This window comes from Prionailurus viverrinus, chromosome F1 (assembly GCF_022837055.1).
Source record: "Prionailurus viverrinus isolate Anna chromosome F1, UM_Priviv_1.0, whole genome shotgun sequence".
Classification (NCBI taxonomy): Eukaryota; Metazoa; Chordata; class Mammalia; order Carnivora; family Felidae; genus Prionailurus; species Prionailurus viverrinus.
The window spans coordinates 65,995,269-66,008,063 of NC_062577.1; the positions used below are offsets into that span (position 1 = coordinate 65,995,269).

At 65.9% G+C, this 12,795-nt stretch overlaps 2 protein-coding genes across 5 annotated transcripts; one reads left to right on the forward strand and one right to left on the reverse strand.

Annotated features, from left to right (window-relative positions):
- Positions 1 to 654: 654 nt before the first annotated feature.
- On the reverse strand, positions 655 to 12,316 carry TRIM46 (tripartite motif containing 46). Of its 4 annotated transcripts, XM_047840925.1 has the most exons (11): positions 12,179 to 12,316; positions 7,968 to 8,071; positions 7,377 to 7,720; positions 6,564 to 6,707; positions 6,360 to 6,455; positions 5,448 to 5,701; positions 5,016 to 5,137; positions 3,727 to 4,029; positions 2,682 to 2,979; positions 1,531 to 1,762; positions 655 to 1,428 (listed from the first exon to the last, which is right to left on the reverse strand). In XM_047840925.1, exons 1-11 carry the CDS (start codon positions 12,220 to 12,222, stop codon positions 1,369 to 1,371), a joined length of 2,001 nt encoding a protein of 666 aa, XP_047696881.1. In that variant the 5' UTR covers positions 12,223 to 12,316; the 3' UTR covers positions 655 to 1,368. The 4 variants fall into 4 exon arrangements, with proteins under 4 accessions (XP_047696881.1, XP_047696880.1, XP_047696883.1 ...); XM_047840924.1 differs by having other exon boundaries at positions 655 to 1,762; XM_047840927.1 differs by lacking the exon at positions 12,179 to 12,316 and adding an exon at positions 9,611 to 9,864 and having other exon boundaries at positions 655 to 1,762; positions 7,968 to 8,229.
- On the forward strand, positions 10,275 to 12,795 carry KRTCAP2 (keratinocyte associated protein 2). The gene is made up of 5 exons (XM_047840928.1): positions 10,275 to 10,433; positions 10,695 to 10,849; positions 10,941 to 11,004; positions 12,396 to 12,462; positions 12,643 to 12,795. The coding sequence occupies exons 1-5, from the start codon at positions 10,346 to 10,348 to the stop codon at positions 12,761 to 12,763; spliced, it is 495 nt and encodes a 164-aa protein (XP_047696884.1). The 5' UTR covers positions 10,275 to 10,345; the 3' UTR covers positions 12,764 to 12,795.

Genomic DNA, 12,795 nt, shown 5'->3' on the forward strand with positions numbered 1-12,795 from the left:
TCCCATCCCTGGCGGCGCAGGAGGAAGGAGGAAACGAAACCGAGGCGGCTCCGAGGCTGGCGTGACCCGGCTCCACCTGCACCCGCGGCTGTCCTCGCCCCTCTCCTGGGCTGGGGGCTGGTGGCGGCCACACCCTCGCCTCCCCTTGGCCCTGTGCCCCTGGCGGCTCTATTCTTAGCGTCCCGGGGTGTGAAGTAAGCCCCTGGGCCGCGATAACGCAGGCAGAGTCAACACGGCCACCACGATAAGCTGCATCAGATCCCAGATCCGGAGGTGCTGGCGCCAGGCCCGGCCCCCTCCCTGGCCAGCGGGGTCGACTCCAGCCGCCCCGGGAATGGGGAAGTCGTTCTGCTTCCCTGACCCCTTCGGGCCCAGGCACGGGGCCTGCCCTCTCGCCACATCCCCTGGGGCCCTGGGCCCCCGCAGGGCCGGCAGCCACCAGGACAGCGGGTCCCCTGAAGGCCGCCGTCAGCCTGGGCCTGAGCGGGAGCCGGTGTGGCGGGAGGCCCAGAGCACCCGGCCAGGGACCTCCTTCCCTCGGGCCCCGGGTCCGCCCAGCACCCCTGCTCTGAGCCACAGTGCTGCACCCCGGGTCCTTCCCGTCTGCTACGCCCAGCACAGGAAACAAAGGAATGGAAGGCAGAGATGTGCCGGCATCACAGTTTATTGTTTATAAACCATGAAAATAACAGCTGTTGTTCGGCACGGGCCGGGCAGTGCCCACTGCAGGGGGGCAGCAGCGGACCCCAGAGGCCTTGCCTAGCCCAACCCACGGGGGACACCCAACCTCAGCTGGGGCCCCACGGGAGACTTGGCACGTTGGCGTGGGTGTGGGACAGGGTAAAGCATGCAAGAGGGAGACAGGGGATACAGGCATGCGGCCGAGGGGGGTGGGGACCCCAACGACTAAAGCAGGATGACGGGGCCCCCTTCCCCTCACCAGGGAGTGCCTGGGCAGTGTCTGGCCAAAAAAGCCTGCCCGCCCCAAGGCTGTAGTTGAGGACTGACGGGGCAGGGAGCTGGGCAGGGCAGAGTGCACAGGGCAGACTGGGGATCATGCCCAGAGTTCCAGATGCCTTCCCTCCCCGGCAGCCGGGGGAGAGGCACGGGACAGGGATGGGGAAGGGGGCCCCTCCGTGACTCGGGTAAGATGCCAAGGGCAGGGTGTGGGGCAGAGACTCGGCGGGGGCTGGAGGGAATGAGGGATATCTAGAAAGGTGAGCAGAGGAGAGTCCCCTGGTGGAGGGAAGGCCCCAGGAATACACAGACATCGGGTAAGGGGCCAGAGGGCACGGCAGGAGGAGCGTGAGGGGAAAGCTGCCGGAGGCATAACCCGGCTCCAGCAGGCCTGGGGGGGCAGGGCCCGGGTCAGTCCAGCTTGGCAAAGCCCCCGATGGTGACCTTCCTCTCAGGCTTGGTGCCCACGGGCTCCTGCAGTTGGACGGCACCGCCCCCGATGAAGCAGAAGGCAGGGCACACGGGCCCCGAGCAGTCCAGGGGGCACTCCAGGAGCCCGCGGAAGGACACGGCGTCCAGAAAAGAAACTCGGCCCCGCTCGTAGTCCAGGCAGATGCCCAGGCGGGGCGGCAGGGGCACGGTGCAGCTGGCCGCGGGGCCGTCCCGCCCCGTCAGCCCCGCGTTGGAGCTGGCCCCCGACCCCAGCAGGATCTTGCCCATGCCGATGGTCAGGAAGGCGAAAGGTGGCGAAGCCTCCACGGTGGCGTCCTCGGCACCGCTGTCGTGTCCGCTGTCCGGGTCGTACCTGCGGGAGCCGGTGGGTGGGAAGGTGTTGGGAGCGGAGGGGGGAAGTGGGGCACGGGGGGCGGGGGGGGGGGGCGGGGAAGGCAAGGGCTGGCTGAGACACAAGGGGTGGGGTGGGGCCGAGGGCTGAGACGGTGAGAGGACGGGATGTCGGGGAGCGAGTGGTTGAAAGGATCGACTTGGGACGCGTCGCAGACACAGGGGTTAGAATATGGGGCGGGGGGGGCTCTGAGTCCACGAGGAAAGCGGTATCGAAGGGCAAAGGTGTTGGCACGAGAGGTAGGGGAGAAGGAGGTGAGGATGAGGCACCATGAGGAGGCAGGAGACAGGAAGGAGTGAGGAGAGCAATGGGGGAGGGGCATCACGCCGGCAAGGAGCTCGAGGAGGGTTTGAGGGGGTTGAGACGGGAAGGCAGGTGTTGGGAGAGAGCTGGGGTGGAGGGGTGTGGGATGGGGGTGCATTTCAGAGAAATGGGGTGTTTAGGGACAGTGCGGGGAGAAAGGGTTCGGGGAGGCACACGCGTGGGGGACGTTAAGCAGGGCGCTGGCATTGGGGGGGTGGAGATGGCAACGTCAAGGGAAGGATTTTAGGATGTTGAAAACAGACGCGGTGAAGGAGGTCCCGGGAAGAGTGGGTTTTGTGGAGACAGCACGTTGGAAACGGCGTTGGGAGATGCAGAGGCCGGACAGGTGGCCTGGTGGGCCTGAGGGGACAGGTGGAAGCAGGTGGACGGCCCCTCTCCCCACATCCCTTTCCAAGCGACACACTCCTCCGAAAAGCAAGCCTCCAAGCCCCTTGGGCGGAGCCCACGCCGGGCTCGGCCCCGCGTCCCTGCTCCCGATCTCCCGCTGCCACCCCGTCCTGGGCCCAGCTCCCCCACCCAGGGCCCCCACACCCCGTCCCTCCCCGAGAGGCCTGACCTGGGGCTGACCACGTCGGGGGCTCCCTGGAAGCTCTCCTGAAGCTTGCTCTCCAGCCCGACTCCCACCTTGACCAGGTAGGAGGCTGGGTCCACGGCACAGGCCCAGTAGCTGCGGCCCTGGGTCACGGCCACGTCTCCCAGGACCACGTCCACGCTCAGGTGGCAGCCGGTGAGCAGCCGCTCAGCGGCCAGCAGCAGGGGCAGCCCCGGAACACTCCGCACCGCTCGCTGGTCCTTGCTGATGGCCAGACGCTCTCGGCTCGTGCCCCAGCGGCCGTCGAGGAAGAAGTGCAGGACTGCAGCGGGGGAGGGAGACAAAGAAAGGGTTTCAGGGACAAACACAGGCCTTGGAGGACACTGGGGGGTTTCAGGACATGGAACAAGCTGCTGAGGGCTGGGCGGGGGCTCTGGGGACCAGGGCCTGGAGGACCACCATCGGGGGCATGAGGGGAAAAAAGGGGGCATCCCAAATGGGCTTGGGACCCCAAGAAGAGTTTTAGGAGTGACTAGTGGGTCCAGAAACCGGTCTCCCAGTTGGCCTGCAGCGCCTCCTCCTGGCCCTCTCCTGTGGCCGCGCCCTCCCCCCCACCCAGAGCCCCCACTGCCGCTCCGTCCCAGCTGTGACACCCCCCTCCCCACCGACCCACGCCTTCCAGCCCACGCTCTGGTGCTCACACCCGGCCCTTACACCCCACTTGGGTGGTGATGCTCCCGGATTCCGCCCGCGCCCCAGGGGCCAGACCATTTTCTGGAGAGTCACTGCCCTCACACTTACTACTGGGAACGGACCTCAGTCCCTTCTCACAGCAACAATACTGCTATTGTCCCTACGGAAGAGGGACCCGAAGTTCAGAGAGGACAAATAGCTTGCCCAAAGCCACAGCTGGCAAGAGGCAGAGCGGGCGTCTGAACCCAGGCGGTCCAGCCCCAGAGCTGGCGCGCGGCCCGCTGGGCTGTCTCGCCGGCCGTCGGTGGCCTCAGTGGGTCCCCGCGTACCCTACGCGCCTCGAAGGCCGCACTGTGCCCAGCCGGGCGCCGCTCACCGGGTGCGGGGGGCGTGTGCAGGTGCACGTCTTCGCTGTACTCGCCATAGCCGGCCTTGTTGCAGCCCCGCACGCGCAGCACGTACACGGAGCCCGTGTCGGGGTTCTCGAGCAGGGCGCTGGTGCCCCTCACCTCCTCCCGCCGCTGCCAGCGGGTGGGACCCGGCTGGGCGGGCACATCGGTGCGCCGGAACTCGATGGTGTAGTGCCAGGCGGGTGGCGAGTGGGGGGGCAGTCGCCAGCACAGGAATATCTGGTCGTAGGCGAAGGTGCGCTGGGTGTCGATGACGGGAGCCTCGGGCACTGTGGGAAGAGACAGAGGGGGTCAGTGGGGGCCTGGTCAGCGGCCTGGCGTGGAGGGCGGGCAAGGGAAGGGGAAGCAGCGGGGGCCGGGGGGGTGAGTGTGGGTGAGGGGGAGCTGCGGAGAAGGCCGTCTGGGGGCCGGGGGCCGGGCAGGGGGCGGGCAGGGCACAGCCCAGGGGAGAGACGGGTGTGGACGGGGCAGGGGGCAGGGGGCCTCGTGCCCGTCCTGGCCTGCCGTTCTCTCACTCTGGCCTTAGGTCAGTTGCTTCCCTTTTCTGGGCCTCAGTTTCCTCCTCTGTCAAAAAAGGTATTAGACCAGATGGGGACCCTTCTTTTCTATGACCTTGTTTATTCTACGGATAAAGAAGGGCCCAGGGGAAAGGCAGACAAAGGCCACTGGAACCCAGGCTAAAGGGCACGGACAGGAGGAGGGGGCAGGGCGGGAGGGAGACAGACGCGAGGGCCAGCAAGCCAGAGAGCAGGGGCCGGGAGGGGGCGAGTGAGAGCCGGACAGCAGCAGGAGACCAGGGTCAAGGGGAAGAGAAGGCAAGTAGAGAGGGCGAGGGCCCGGAGGACAAAAGGTCGGAGGGCAGGGATTAGGCAGGAGCCCAAGGCAGGCAGAGAGAGAGAGACAGAGGGCGCTGGAGGGGGAGGACCGAGAAGGAAGCAGGGGTGGGTGGCCGAGCTGTGTGGGGGCGGCAGGGCAGGGCCCCCGGGGCAGGGCCGCTGACTTGCCTGGGGTGCTCCGGAGCGGAGTCCGCGGTGGCCACAGCCTACAAACAAAGAGAGGGAGAAGCAGCGCTGAGCGCGGTGTGGCCGGGCGGGCGGGCGGGCGGCGGCGGCGGGGAGGGGCGGCTAGGCCGGGCTGGGCGGGAGGCCGGGACGTCCCGGTGGGCGCTGCCCCCCGGGCCCGCTGCTGGGGGGGGGCGGAGGGGGGGAGACGGGGGAGGGCTCTAATGGGGCACGGGGCCTGGCCACCTCCTTACCTCGCAGGAAGTTAAGCTCTGTCAGCAGCTTCATCTCACGCCCCACGTCCAGCTGACAGTGTCGGAAGGAGGAGCTGGCGGCCGGCCGGAAGGTCTGCAGGGCCTCTGTGGCCCGGGCAATCCTGCGACGGGGGCGGGCAAGGGTCAGGCACGGCCCTCCGGGCCGCCGCCCTGCCCCTCCGCCCGGCCCTGCCTGTCCCTAGAGCCTCGGCCCCCGCTGTGGGTCTCCTCCTGTCCCCGCAGGCGAGCTGGGTACCAGTTGGGCCCGGTGTTAAAGCCTGGGGACCTGTCTGTCCACCGGGCAGCACCTCGCACGCTGTCCCCGACACTGGCCGCACCCCTGCGTCTGTCCAGGGGGCTGCACCTCGCAAGCCGTCCTCGACACTGGCCGCACCCCTGCGCCCCCGCGCCCTGGGCCGCGCCCCCGGGTACCTGTTGTGCAGCTGCTTGGCTGCTTGCACAAAGCAGGGCTGGTCTGTTTCCTTAAGAACCTCCTGGGCATAGCCCACCAGGCCTGAGCCATCCAGTAGGCTCCGGTGCTCCTGGATCTGGGCGCCGAGACGGGCCAGGCGCTCTTGCTGGCACTCCTCAATGGCCTGGAGCAGCGATGCCCGCTTCTCCTCCAGCACAGCCCCCAGCCCCCGCACCAGCTGGGACACCTCCTCCTTGGCCTGCTGGCCACTCACCTGCCCAGAGAGCAACACTCACTATCTTCCTCTCGAAGGCGGCACGTGTGCCTGCCTCCTGGGGCGCCACACCGGGGCCGGGACCACGGCAGATCCGGGGAAACCCTACCCGCCCGTTCCAACAGAGCCAGGCTCGCGTCTCCAAAGACCCCCCCCGGACACCCACATGGGTTTAACTTCTGAAGCTTTGTGCTGACCTTCCTGGATGCCCACACCACAGCCTGAGCCCTTAAGGAGTCCCCCAAACAAGAGAGGCCACGACTGCACTAATGTCCACCGGCCTCCGCCCCTTCCTTATTGTCTATCCCCACGTCGGCCGATTCGAGCCATCTGGCAGAAAGTGTCAGAGGTGTGTGCCATCCTCCGCGGCAGCCGAGCCTGAGGGCATCTGAGCTATGTCTCCGGGGCTTTCCAAGCTCTCCCTGTCCTGGGTGACCGCCGCCCTGTCCCCACTGTAGCCCCAGGTACAGCCTCGCCTGGGGCACCCGTGTCCCAGCCAACCTGGCTTAACCAGAACCCCAACACATCCCTGGACCCCACATGGGCCTCCTGAGCTGGCAACCAGGTGATCGGGCCATGCCCACGCACACCCCCCCTGCCGGCTCCCACTCCCCGGCAGGGCCCAGGGCCCAGGGCCCACCTCCATGCCCTCCCTCACCTCAGTGTGCCTCACGGTCTCCTCCAGCTCACAGATCTGGGTCTGTACCGTGTCCTGGTTTCCCAGGATGTATGTCAGGCTCTTTGTCAGCTTGTCCTGAGGGGGAAGAAAGAGGTGGGCATCATGCCTAGCTCGGCAGAGGCCAGCATGTAGGAGGAGGTGCCAGAGGGCGTGGGTGTGGGCTGAGCGAGGCAGAGTCCTCACCTTGAGGGCCTGGTAGGCGCTGAGCACCGGTGTGATCTTGTGCCCACCGTGGGTGCGCCTCACCCGGCAGAGCTGGCACACCAGCCGCTGGCACGTCTTGCAGTAATGGGTCACCTCTTCCTTGTGGTCTGGGCACATCAGGCCCTAGGGACAGAAAGAGCAGTGACAGAGTCAGCCGACGGCGGGCTTGAGGGGGCTGACGGACCACCCAAGCGCTTGGCCCTGCCTCTCCACGGCCCTGTGGGGGAGCCCGGCTGGGGTGCTCCACAGCGCCACCTGGTGGTGCACACTGGCACCAAAGGGAGCCTGGCCTGCACCAGGTCTTCGTCTAGCTCCGCCCTCCCCTCTACCTCCGGATGCGTGCTAATAGCAATAATAACGATAATTAATCTTCGCCTTGCGGCTAATAATTAACCTTGCCCATCGTGTTCACTGCCCTATCCCCGGCGTCTAGAATAGCACCAGGAACCAGGCTTGATAAATATTTACTCAGCGAACGCGTGAACGCAGACAGATCTTTTCAGCCTACAGGTAACTTTCACAAACACTATCTCATGTGATCCCTTCCACAACCCTCAGGGCCTGGGGATGGCAGGGCAGATGTTATCGTTCTCATTCAGCAGACAGGATGGAGGCTGGACGATGTTTAAAGACTCGTCCGGTGCCTTTTGGTGGTGTTGTTACAGAAAGAGGAGCCCGGCAGAGGCGAACCTCCACCCACCTCCTTTCGCGAGCCCACAGACCCGGGCTCGCCCCCCACCGTGCGGCACCACCGCGCCCCTCCCTCCGCAGGCTCTTCGAGGGCTGGCTCACCTTGGGGCGGAAGGAGAGGGTGGGCAGCGTGGGCTCGTGCTGGGCCTTCTGGGTGCCCCAGGGGTGGAAGAGCTTGAAGCACTCGTTGCAAAAGGTGGCTCGGCACTCGGTGCAGCCCTTGGTGGCCTCTAGTGGCGGGGGCTTGCACAGCTGGCACAGGATGGCGCCGCCCACACTCACGCTCTGGCGGTACCGCTCTACCACGCGCTCGAGGGTCAGGTTCCGGAACAGCCCTGCCAGGCCCCGCTCCCCCAGATCCACATCGCCCTGGCAGGCTGGGCACGGGAACATGATCACCTGGGGGTGCAGGGCGCCTCGCTTCCGCCCGGGGTACGTCCCAAAGCCTGTGGAAGTGTAGGGAGGTAGGGAGGTGAGCATTTCGGCCGGCCGAGGGGCAGAGAGTCTGCTCCGTGGAAAAAAAAAAAAAAAGACTTTTTATTGTGCCAGAGCTCAGCTCGCATTACAGCCTGTATGAACGGTCTCCTCACCCCCCGCAAGACAGACAGATGCCCCTGACCAGCGACGGAGGTTTCCATCTTCCCCGTGGACACCCCAGCGTCCCCACCCCCGGTCCCCGGGACCCAGCCCCACCTGACTTAAGCAGCCGATCCAAGCGGTCCGGCTTGGGGAGAGTTCTGCGCCCGAGGCGGGGACTCCGGGTGGAAGGGGTGGAGGCAGGAGAGGTGGGCTCGGAGCTGGGGTCCCCACCGTGGCCTATGTAGCCCTGCTGGCCCAGCACCTCCCGGGCACAGGCCTGGCACACGTTGTGGGTACAGGGCAGCACCAGTGGCTGCTTGTACATCTCTTGACACACCGGACACAGCAGCTCTCTCTCCATGTTCTTCATGCTTGTCTGTGGAGACAGCAGGAGGCCGGCTCAGAGCAGGACACCGGGCACATCTCGACAGGCCTCTCAGCTGCCCTCAGAAACCCACGGGGTCTCGAGCAGGGGCAAGAAGAAGAGCTGCCTAAGGCTTTTCCCCAGCACCGGCCTGGGCCTGGTTCATACACCTTCCCGGCTCTGTCGCCTGCCTCTCCTGCTCTGGCACAGAGCTAAAGCCCACGGAGGGGGGGGGGCGGGTTGGAGCGCCAGCCTCCCCCAGCCTCTAGCCCCGCCCCTCTCGCTCCCCCTGCGGGGGAGCTGGGCCCGCAGCCCCTCTCCCCTGGCCATTGCCCGCCTCCCCCCACCTCTGGGCCGCCAGCTGCTCTCAAGGACACCGCCCATTCTGCAGCTCGGTGCGGACCCCCGCCCCCTTCGGGGCACCCCCCTCCGCCCCGGCGTGACTCCTCCCTATAGCCAGGCGCCGCTCGCTCTCCATCCTCCCGCTCACCGCGTCCATCATCTTGCCGCGGCTCGGCCCGCGGCCGCCCCAGGCTCCATTCCCCAGCCTTCATTTCCCCACCCGGCTCCTCGGGTCGGCGAGACGAGCCCATTCCCTTCGCCCCCGACCGTCCGGCCCTCCCGCCCCCTCCCCCTCCCCCTCCCCCTCCCCCTGACTAGCCGCAACCCCCTCCCCAGGCGACGAGGAGCCCAGCTCCCGCCTACTTGCCCCCTCCCCACCGGAAGTACCCCTCCCTTTTTTGGTGGAGGGGGTCCTCAAGCTATGCCCCACCCCCCCGCCTCACCTTGGTCCCTCTCTTCGCAGCCATCCCGGTCAGGGGCGCAGCTGACACAAAGGAGGGAGGGACAGGCAGGGAGGGGGAAGGAAGTGGTGGGGGGGGCAGGGTTGGCACCGCCCCTGGGAGAGCCGGGCACGGGTTGCCATGACAACCGCGGGCTCCGAGGCAGCCCTGAGTGGGGGCGCGGTGGGGTGGGGTCTCGCCGAAGGGTCCAAATTTGGAACTGCACCGTGGGGCGGCTCCTTCATCGCCCCTCACCTAGCCTCAGTTTTCTTGGAAAACATCCGAGCTCACACACGCCCCCTCCTCGTAGCGTACAGAGCCCCAGCCCTGGTGCACTGCCGGCGGGCACCCCAGCCCAGCCGCTGCACCCGGGCGGCTCCTGGTTCCTCATACCCCAGCAGATGGACGCCACCTCACTCACCTCCGGGCTGCCTCCGGGCTTACCCTCTCCAACCTGCACCCCGAACCTCCCGGTCCCCTCTGACCTCCCCAGGCCCCTGCCTGCATCCCGGCATCTTGCCTCATCTCCACCTGTTCAAGGTCCCGGCCGGCCCCGGACCCCTGCGCCCCCCCCCCCTCCGTCCTCTCCCCTCGACCCCACCGTAACTCACACTGATGCGGACCAGCGCGTCCATGATGGAAGTGAAGGTCTGCATGTCCTCACCCTCAGCCATGGCCTTACCATGCCCGCCCGCCCCCGGGTGCCCGATCCCGGCTGCGGCTGCGAACCCCGGGCTTAATGCGGGAGCCCGGTGGGGGTGTGGGGAGGGGTGGGGGTGAGATGTCACTGCGCATGCTCCAGAGACAGCCTCGAACAGCGCCCGTCGAGGTAGGAGGTGGGAAATAGTTCTCCCCACGTGGTCCTCGGAAGACGGGGTGGGGGGTGGGGGGTGGGTAACATGGAATGGCATTGGAGGGGGAGCCATTTCTTATGTTGCCATTCTTCGTTGGCTCCGTAGTCTTACTTATATAAAGCGGGAGGAGAGTTTCAGAGAAAGACGGGCTCCAGAACGGGAGGACCAGATTTTGGTTTGGGCAAGAGTCCACGGGAGATGTCCAGCCAGCGATCATGGCGTAGGGAGGTGTGAGGAACGGGCACTGGAGACGACATAAATGGCAAAGAAGACACACGTGGGCTAGAGGCTAGGGGCCACGGGCCCAGCAGCTTGCGCCGAGAGGCAGCAGACGCTCGGGGTGCGGGGAAGGGCCGGGGACCAGGGCGGTGGCCACGGCCCCTCCTGGACGCAATATTTCCTCCCTGCCGGCAGGGGGCGCTGCGGCCAGGCGCCTAGAGGGAGCGCGGGGAAGACGTGGGGGGGAAGGGAGCCCGCGGGCCGGGCTGACGCATGCGCACGGCCGGCCGCCCCGGTTCGGCTCCATCCGCTCTCGGCTCGGCCCGAGACGTCCACTGGACCGGAGGGCAGGACGTGATGGGTAACGGCGCCGGCGGGATCCCCCCCGACGGATGAGTGTGGTGGGGTGGGAGCGGCCCGGCTGTGGCGGTCCTCTGCCCGCAGAGCTGACGTGTCCTGGGCCCCGGGGGCGGGAGGGCTCGGGCGCCCGGGGCGGGGACGCCGGGGGTCGCGAGGGGGCGCGCGGCTCGGGGTGGGGGTGGGGGCGGGGAAGCGGCTGTGGCCGCGGCCGGGGGCCGGGCCGAGCCCGACTCGGCGCCTCCTGTGGTCGCCGCCCCTCCAGCCGTGGGTACGGGCACCTCGCTGGCGCTCTCCTCCCTCCTGTCCCTGCTGCTGTTCGCCGGGATGCAGATGTACAGCCGCCAGCTGGCCTCCACCGAGTGGCTCACCATCCAGGGGGGCCTGCTGGGCTCGGGCCTCTTCGTCTTCTCTCTCACCGTATCCTTCCTGCGCGGCGGGGGGCGGGGGGAGGAGGCGGCCGCGCGGCTCTGCCGGGTCTCTCGTCCCACCCTTAACTCCCTGGGCCCAGGCCTTCAACAACCTGGAGAATCTGGTCTTTGGCAAAGGATTCCAAGCCAAGATCTTCCCCGAGAGTAAGTGCGAACCGGGGGTGGGAGGGGGGGGGTGCGGGGGGGGCTGTGAGTGAGCCCTCTGCTCTAACCTCCCCCAGCAGGGGACTGACCTCCCAGGCGCTCAGTTGGTCCGAGCGGCGTAGGGGAGCTGTGCTTGCTGAGGCTGTCGGAGGCGCCGACGCTCCCGGAACACGTCCTCTAGCTCGTGGAGGAGCTGGAAGGGAAGGCCGGAAAGCGCGAAACTTCGTTACCTTTGGGCCACTTCCCCGGGGAGGTCTGAGGACAGGGCGCGCGCCTTGCCTACGTCCTTGGGGACGGTCTTTGTTCCCCCCAGAGGAAGGAACAGGACTGACTCTATGAGGGGTTCTGATGTGAAGTTGAGCCGGTGTTCGTGGATTCTGTGTATTTAACCCGATCGTCAATAGCTTAAGTGTTAGAGCCTCCAGGTTTCACCTCAGCAGCGACCCTGACCGAGTTAGAATAAACGTGAGATCGTTTCCTGTTTGACACGTACTTGTTATTGCTTGCGCAATGGAGAATTGATGATTTCGCTATTTATGCAGAATTAAGTTCACAAAGCAAATCAGACGTCGAGGCCGGGTCACCTAAGGAGTGTCACAAGCTTGAAAGTGACAGCACAGGCTGCCTCTTGTGGAGCCTTCCTCCCGTAGAACAGAGACCTGGTTTCTGCACTCTTCTCAGGGCCTTGCTCTCTCCACTCAGCCCCGTTGCAGTCTCCCCCAGCTCCTTCCCTCCTGCAGCCTCAAGCCTTCGGAGGTTTTGTTTCCATGTGTTCTGTCTTCCTGTGCTTCGGAAAGAGACCTTTGTTGTGGGGCAGGGCTCTTGGCCTTCTTGTCCTACGCTGCCCTCCCCAGATGGGCGGTCGGTGTTTGCCCTTCCTTTCTACCCTCTCACTTTCTCTCCAGTCCTACTCCGGATGCCCCGGAGACCCTTTCCTGCTTCCGTGGGCATGGGTGTCCAGACCCTCTGCCCTCCAACCTGTGTCCGGGGACTGAGGCCCTCAGCTTCCACCCCTGGACAGCCAGTTGAGTGAATCGATCCTTAGTGGCTGGCTTTTGTGGCAAAGGCCTCACCCTCTTTCCCAAACAGCAGCAAACCTTGCCCTTCAGATGCTGCTGTCACTTTTCCTTTTCCTTTATATTGGAAGAAAGCCAGGGTAGGGAAGTTAAGTGACATTTGTGACAGAGCTGGTAAGGAGCATGCGTCTCCTACCTCCATGTCCCGGGCATCATTAAGGGCGTCTGAAGTCCTCCTGCCAGTGTCATGCCAACTCCCTCCAGGCAGGTCCCCCAAGATTCAGAGCGCCCCTGGTGTCTCCTAGAGTGCACATATGAAGGCTTGCTGTTTCCCACTCCGACCAGCACCCTCCTTGTGCCCTCTTGCCTCCCCAGTTCTTCTCTGCCTCCTGTTGGCTCTCTTTGCATCCGGCCTCATTCACCGTGTCTGTGTCACCACCTGGTAAGTGCCTCGCAGCTGGGTAAGGGGCGCAGCGTGCTTCCCCCTCCCTCCTTTCCCCTTCCCCACTTCCCCAAACCTGATCCAGGATCCTTTCCCTGCTGCCGCCGCCCGCCTGCCCGAGGAGGCACCAGGCTGGCCGGATGCCCGCCGATGCCGTGACTTTCCTGTCTTCACCCGCAGCTTCATTTTCTCCATGGTTGGCCTGTACTACATCAACAAGATCTCCTCCACGCTGTACCAGGCAACAGCTCCAGTCCTCGCCCCAGCCAAGGTCACGGGGAAGGGCAAAAAGAGAAACTGACCCCGCGTGTCCAATAAAGTTGATTCTTTGTA